Source organism: Chinchilla lanigera, unplaced genomic scaffold, assembly GCF_000276665.1.
Source record: "Chinchilla lanigera isolate Chin_1 unplaced genomic scaffold, ChiLan1.0 scaffold00072, whole genome shotgun sequence".
NCBI classification, from domain to species: domain Eukaryota; kingdom Metazoa; phylum Chordata; class Mammalia; order Rodentia; family Chinchillidae; genus Chinchilla; species Chinchilla lanigera.
This window is the reverse complement of record NW_004955473.1, coordinates 4682078-4690203: the sequence shown is the minus strand read 5'-3', so window position 1 is coordinate 4690203 and position 8126 is coordinate 4682078. Positions and strand designations below refer to the sequence as shown.

At 44.1% G+C, this 8126-nt stretch overlaps 1 protein-coding gene across 1 annotated transcript; it reads right to left on the bottom strand.

The window, feature by feature from the left end:
- Positions 1-2971: 2971 nt before the first annotated feature.
- Positions 2972-3979, bottom strand: Gpr119 (G protein-coupled receptor 119). The gene has a single exon (XM_005401235.2). It carries the CDS (start codon positions 3977-3979, stop codon positions 2972-2974), a length of 1008 nt encoding a protein of 335 aa, XP_005401292.1.
- Positions 3980-8126: the final 4147 nt, after the last annotated feature.

Here is an 8126-nt window from a genome sequence, read left to right as displayed (position 1 = left end):
AATTTAGTTTTGAGAATACAAATAACTGGATCATGACTTCAGTACTTGTCTGTTGGACTTCAAAGCCTCTGATTTTTCTGCTGCACATACTGACTCCTGGAATAGCAGCATTTCTCAGTCAGACTGAACCTAGTAACACCCTTTTCACCTAGCCACTCCCCCCTTTCCTCCTATAACATTAAAACTCTTTAAGATTTCACTGTAATATGACAAATAATAATTGTACATATTTATGGGACACAATGTGATTTCTTTTGTCTTTTTGAGACAGGGTCTCACTATGCACTTCTGGCTGGCCTCGAGCTCACTTTGTAGCCCAGGTTGGTCTCAAAGTTACAATGGTCTCTCTGCCTCAGCCTCCTGAGTGCTGGGATTACAGGTGTGCGCCACCACGCCTGGCACAATGTGATTTTTGATATATGTAGAATGATGAAATCAGACCAATTAAGTAAACTCCATTACACTTTTCTTATGTTACCTTAGCAAGATGCATCCTTTGCAGCAAGGCCAGGAATTAAGCTTTGAATTACCAATAAGGAGGACATTGTTTTGAGTCTGCTTTCAATTTTGTCAAAAATCCTGTTATTATTTGTATTTTACCTAGTTCCCAGTAACTCATAACCCAATCCCAGACTGTGCCAGCATTAATTGTTACTTGCTGGATGCCCAACACTTAATGGCCTGTTGGGTTTCATCATCCACTCAAGAGCCAAAAACTTCTTCACTTGTAGAAATATAAAGGCTTGTGATGGTGAAAGCAAACATGAAAGTTTGCTGCAGTGAAAAACAACTTACCAAAAGAGGGGTGATGTGGAGAAAGAGGCTATTTGATAGAGGGCAAAGACAGAGAGAAGGGCATTTTCAGGAGCACAGAAACTCAAAGGTTGATCATCATCTTCTGAATGGTTTATGAAAGAGAGCTGAGAGCTAATCTTAGACTAAAGGAGAATTCAGAAAACCCAAGAACAAAGTATGGTATGGTGGCATTCTTTTCAGAGGAGGGTGGCTGGACTTCACCCAGGTTCTGAATATTATAATTTGAGGTTTGAATGAAACATTTCAAGGGCCTTTTGGAATTAGCCATTCCACACTGGACACAATGGGCCATTATAGAGACATTGAAGGATTAACCTTCCAAGGTTGTTTCAGCCTCAAATCCCAGACAAATTGATCCACATTGTTTTAGTTCCTTCTTGCCCTCTTTTGTTGTCAACTCCATAGCTTTCTGAGGAGATAATTCAGTTTAGGACCCTGAGAGCCTAAATCCCCAAGAATCCACTGTGGAGATCAGGAGGTCGAGGAAAGGGTTACGGGGAAGCTCAGAGAGGCAGAGCGTGGTTCCTGGATTTCTCCCCCATCTGTCCTTGAATTTTCCTGCCAGGGCTTTCAGAGGAAGCCCACCTGCCAACATTGTCATTATCTATACCCCGCAGAAATTAGGATGAGGCACCTGCTCCTCAGTGATCTCTTATCAAGTTTTAGTGGCATCTTCTTGTGCAACTGAGTTTCTTAGGGAAATGCAAATTTGGGAGCAAATGGAATAAAATGTAGCTCTGGGGAGCAAACTGGTTCAGTTTGGAGAGCTTGGCAGTACCTGCCTTGGTCCCTCTTTTCCTTTTTTGTTCTCTTGCATTGTCTCAGAGTGTGTGAATTAGCACTGTCCTCAGCAAGTAGCTAAAGGGACATACGAAGCAGCTGAAGGGAAGGGGCACAAGAGAGTGGAAAAGTATGGTGGACTAGGAGGATAATAGCAGAAATAATCATAAGACAGGCTCTTCTTGCCCCAAAAGAGTCCCCATTATTTTGAACCCCTGAGCCTATGAGGTGTGGGAACAGACAAGCTTTAGACTCTTAACTCTATATAAAATCTCTGATTCACATTAGGGAAGGCAGAAGGTAGAGGAACTCACATTACCAAAGCAATTCTTTGTAGTAAATCATTAGAATATACAGTTACAAAGAAAATAACCTAATTGTGCTGTGCCGTGTAGTATGGGAGCAACTAGCTATATATGGCTATTGAGCTTTTAAAGTATGGCTAGTTTCAACTGAGATATTCTGTAAGAGCAAAATACACAACAGATTTCAAAGACAGTATGAAAAATGTATAGTAATTTTTAATATTGATTACATCTTGAAGTGATAATAGTTTGGATATATTGGGTTAAATAAAGCACTAACATTGATCTTTAAGGAGACGAAAATGTTAATTACTCTGATTAGATCAGTACATATTATACACAGGTATTGAATTATCACACTGTGCCCCTATATATGTACAGTTAAAATTATTAAAAATTAAAGCCTGAGGCTAAAAAACATTAATTTTTGCCTATTTCCTTTTTAACATAGCTACTAGAACATTAAAAATTATGTGTGTAGCTTACATTATATTTCTATTGGACAGTGTTGCGCCAGTATGTTAAAAAAAAGTAGGGGGCCGGGGATATAGCTCAGCGGCACAAACACCTGTCTGGCAAGTGCAAGGCCCTGAGTTTGATTTCCGGTACCAAAACCAAAACCAAAAACAATATTATTAGTAAAAAAAATAGGATTAGAAGCCAGGTATAGTGGCTTATGGCTCTAATCCCAGCACTTGGGAGGCTGAAACAGGAGGATTGGGAGGTCAGAACATAGCAAGTTCAAGACCAGCCTGGGGCTCTGCATAAAAAAATATGTATATATACATAAAATATAGCAGTACTTATCTTTCTTTATGTATACCTGTCCAAGAGACAGGTTCACTTCAAAATAAGGATGAGGAGGAGTGGAGACTTGCAAATAGAGAAACTGATGATAAAAGAAAATCAGAACCTTGTCTCAGTTACCCTTGGTTCTGCGGGTGAGGGGCGGGGGAGGTGGGGTGGTCATTGCCTGAGGGCACTTTTCTCACTCCCTTTAGCTCTGTCTCCTAGTTGGGGCCCAGAGTGGGGAGAGCAAAGGCGCTTTGAAATTCTCCTTCCTTACCATCTTAGCCATCAAGCTCTGAGTGGGAGATGGTGACAATGTGACAGGAACTTTCCCTGGGCCTCTCTTCACCACCATTCCTGGCTGAGAAGAGAAGGAGGAAAGAAGTGAGCCCCTTCTTCACTCCCAGGCCCATGTGGTAGAGCTGCTGCCGCACTTCCTTCTGCCGATAGGCATAGATGAGTGGGTTGAGCAGGGAGTTGCCTACACCAAGCAGCCACAGATACTTTTCCAGCAGTGGGTAGAGGGTGCACTCCTGGCAGGCCGCCTGCACAATGTTAGTGATAAGGAAAGGGGACCAGGATAGAGTGAAGCTCCCGATGAGAACAGACACAGTGCGGATAGCCTTGAAGTCGCTGGGACACCGTGGGGGCCGGTAAGCTCCCAGCGTGGCTCCTGCATGTTCCATCTTTCGGATCTGCTGGGTGTGCCCGGAGGCAATCTTCAGCATGTCGCAGTAGAAGAAGACAAAGAGGAGCATGGCTGGGAAGAAGCCAGCGCAGGAGAGGATCAGCACAAATCGCGGGTGAAATACAGCAAAGAAAGTACAGACCCTGTGGTAGCTGGTTTGCTGGAATATGGAGACTCCGAGTGGGAGGAAGCCAATGAGGTAAGCCAGCAACCACAGGCCGGCAAGGCAGGCCCCAGCCATGAGCCCATTCATGATCTGAAAGTAGCGCAGGGGCTGCTTAATGGCAAGATACCTGTCGAAGGCAATCAGCATGACCGTGAGCACAGAGGCAGCTGCAGAAGAAGTGACAAATGCCATTCGAAGGCTGCATAGGGTCTTCTGTGTGGGCTGAGCAGAGTTGAAGAGCTGGTCTGTGACGAGGCCCGAGATAGCCACGCCAATCAAGATGTCAGCCACAGCCAGATTCAAAGTGAAGCAGAGACCAACACCATCGTTCTTGTGAATTGACAGCAGCACAGCCACAGCCACTAGTGCATTCACAGCAATAATGAGGAAGGCCAGGACAGCAAGGATCACTCCAAATGAGCCCGATGACTCCATGTCTTGAAGTGGCAGGACTTCCACTTACCAGGGCATGCTGTCTCTCCAGCTCAAATTCTGGGCTACGGGAGAAGGAGCTGGGGGCTTCAGAGCCACAGTACAGTTCCGGGCTTCACTGGCAATCCAGGCTGGCAGCTTGTCATCTTTGGGATCCTGAGGCCATTAAGAATTACTGTCTCTTTTCCAGTCCTCAGCCTCCTGTGTCTCCAGCTTTCTGAAGTCAGAATCCCGGTGCAGACCTTCCCCTGGGCCCTGAGCTGGTCCCTCCCCCTCCAACAGCAAGTTACTAGACAACTCCTGAGTACCTGGCGCATGCTGTCTCCGGGCCCTTCTCCCTTCATTGATGCTTTGAGAGTTTTGGAGGCATGGGCCCATTCAAAAGCTTGCCTGTCTGACAGAAGATATAATTGACTGTAATCACACTTTTCCTTCCTCCTTAGCTTGATATTACATTTCCACTTCTTTTCTTCCTAAACCTCAAGTGTCAGCTTAATAACTGATCTAGCTTAATTAAGCATTTGCCTAATAAATAATCCCCAGTTACTATTATGACTGCTTTTAATCAAGCAAGATGATCATAATCAGTTGAAGTGGGAAATAAGCTATTCGAGGGGCCCAGCATTAGCATCCTTCAAGGGTATTACCACACATTTCAGCTGTTTCTTTTTTCTTTTCATTTTGCGGTAATGGGGATTAAACCAGGGGCTTTCACACTGAGCTACAGCCCCAGCCCTTTTTATTTTTTATTTTGAAACACGGTTTCACTAAGTTGCCCAGGCTGGGCTGAAGGCTGTGAGCCTTCTGCCTCAGCCTCCCAGAGTGTGGGCATTACAGTTGTGCGCCACCATGCCCTGCTCCGTGCTTTCTTTAGACCTATTTTTATGTGTCCAGGAGTGTGGACTTAGAACTTATTGAATTTCTTGAATGAATACTTTCCATCAAACTGGAGATGTTTTATGCCATTACTTCTTCAAAAGTTAAGGGTTTTTGTTGTTGTTGTTCTGGGGACTGAACCCACAACTGAGCTACATTCTTATATCCCCTTTTTTAAAACTTTGATACAGGGTCTTGTTAAATTGCCCAGGATGAGTTCAAACTTTTGATCCTCCTGGAGTGCTGGGATGATAGGCAGGCATCACCACACGCCTGGTTTAAACTGTTTCTTATTTTTCTCTCTCTAGCACCTCAAATGCCAGTTCTCTCAAATAGAATATATTGTTCCCTCGTTTCTTAATCCCTTGGCACTCAGTTCATTGAGGACGCAAAAGGACAGGAAAGACTAATCAAAGAATTGAGAGCTCACTCCCTATCAAGCTGCTGTCTCTTGCTTATGCTCCTTGGGAACTGTTTCTACACCATGGTGGGCTGTGTCTCTGGTTAGTGAGTAGGGGTTGGCAGGCTGGCCCTTCTTCATCCTGTAGACCCAAGATTCCCTCTAAGGAGAAGAGGAGGTGGGCTTCACTTAGGGAAGTGTGTAGTTTGAGAGTGGAATTTTCCATGGATAGAGCTCCTGCGGGTTAGGCCAAAGGGTGGCAGTATTGCTGAATCAGATGAAATGCATGCAGGGCGGGCAGATGTGGGTGACTCCAATTTAGGTTATATATCCATTTGCTCGGGTACATTAGAACTAACCTTTTGCCTTCTACTCTCGTCTTGGATACCAAGAAGAGAGAGGTGGGGAGAAGAGTGGTTAGAAGCTTATTTACTCAGTTCAGGTGAGAGCACAAATGGGGGAGATTAGTGTTTTAAGTGGTGGAGCAGAGAGCAAGGTTCAGAGCTAGAAGCAAATAGTATTATATTCCAGGATGTTCTGACCGTCTGACGGGGCCTTTGGCAAATGTCTCTCTCACAAAGGCTCAGAAAAGCTGGGTCGTAGGGACTCAGTATGCTAGTTGCCAGCCTGAGAATAGTTATTCTTTGGGACATGCCTTTAGTAGGATGATTTCAGTTTTTACAACCTGGCCTAATTTTTATACCTCGACTTAAGATGTGCTTTTGTTTCCCTAGCTTTTGATGTCATCCATGGCCCTTCTCAAGCCCATGTTCAGGTTTGCAAGAGCATCAGTATCACCTGCAGGACTTATTAAAACACAGCTTCATGCCCCCCCCCCCGGGAGCCCTTCCTGGTCTTCATCGCAGCCCAGGAGATTTATATTTGTAGTCCCATGGGACAGTTATTGGAATTCTAGTGAGTTAATTCCAGTCTACCACTTTCAGTGCAAGCCATGGCGAGAATAAAGACACTAAGGCATATTTGTAGTTATGGGGAGCCAAGCGGTCCTAAGTCCAGCCATGATGATAGCTATTCAGAACAAAGGCCTCGACCCAGGGCCGAACCTGGGTGTTATTAATTTGTGAAGAAGGGAGTGGCTTGAGGATGAGTAACTGTGAGGATGGAGGGAAATAGGTGAGTGCCATGAGCTGGGCTAGATAGGAGGCCTGAAATCACCTCTGCAATATGCAGAGAGAAAGATATGTAGAAAGCGTAATCTGCATAATACAACTGATGAGACAGTATCTAACACAGTTAGTGCTTCAGCTCTGATGTGTGTGTTTTATGTCCTGGGAGATCCTAGCCTCTTATCTTGAGGCATGGAGCATGGCTCTTCATCCTGCCTCACCCCAGCTCACACATGTTTTATTTGGGAGCTATGGGATGGGGGGATGCTGCTTAAAAGTCTGCACATCAGCACCTCAGCTGGACCAATATGCATTGCTTAAAGCCAATTGAAAAGATAAGGAAAAGTCCTAGCCAGCTCTGTACATATCAATACATGGAAGTAGTGCCAGGTTCAGCCAAAATGGAAACAATTGCTCCTCCTTCAGGGAGAGTCGCCCAGGTGGTCCTCCACACCCCCACCCCAGAGTTTCAGATTCAGTAGATCTTGGTGGGCCCATGAATCCTCATTTCTAACAAGTTTCCTGCTGCTGCTAGTCCTGCTGATTAAGAGATCAGCTGGGTTCTTAACCTAAGCTGTGCATCACAATCATCTTGGCAGTTCCAAATATATATGCTGATGTTTGGGCACACAACAAGTGATTCTAACATAATTAGTCTGGGTGTGACCTGTACATCTGGAGTTTTAAAGCTTGCCAAGCAATTCTGATCCTTGGGTGAGGTGGAGAACCACTGACCAGTAGTAAAAACACAAGCTCTGGGGTCAAAACAACTGGGTTCCACATCTCCACAATTTTGCTTGGGTAAATCATGTTTCTGATTTACCTTTGGTTTTCTCATGCCTGTTATGGAGACAATAATACATCACAGAGTGTGAAGATGATAAAATGAAGTATGATGAATGTGAAAGAGCTTCAAAAGACTATACAATATACTATTATTGCCTTCTGGTCTCTATTAATTTTTTTTGGTCTCTATTAAATTAACACATTGCTAAAGTGTGTGTCTGAGTGTTAATTGAAATGTTACTTAAAGGGCATATCGGTGATTATGCACAATTAATGAAACTGTGTATCAGAACCATGGGTATGACTTGAGAGCTTGGCAGAAATATGCAGTCTCAGACCTTGCACAAGATTTAAAGCACAGTCTGCATTTAAATAAGATCTACATGTGATCTATATATACAGTAAAGTTGTCCTTGCTCTCCTGGATTCTCAGATGTCTGGTTGTATTAGTTTCCTTTTGTTGCTATAACATACTATAACAAACTCAGTGGCTTGAAATGACAGAAATTTATTTTCTTACAGTTCTCCAGGTCAGGAGTCCAAACTGGATCTTACAAGACTTAAGTCAGTGTTCCTTCAGGAGAATGTAGAAGAGAATCTATTTTCTTGCTTTCACTTCTAGAAGCTTCCCAAATTCCTTGCCTCCTGTCTACATTGCTCAGACCTCTCCTTCCATAGTCACATTTCTTTCTCTGATCCTTGTCTTCCTTCCTCTTTCTTGTCTACCTGGGTCTACCCAGACAAGCCAGGATAACCTCCTCATATCTATTAATTAGATATTGATATTAATATCTTCAGTTTAACAATATCTACAAAGTCTCTTTTGCCATATAAATTGCATATTCAGCTGCCGGATGAGGTGGCACATACTGGTAATCCCAGCACTTGGGAGGCTGAGGCAGGAGGATCGTTGCGAGTTCAAGGCCAGCCTGGGCTACAAAGTGAGCTCAAGGCCAGCCTG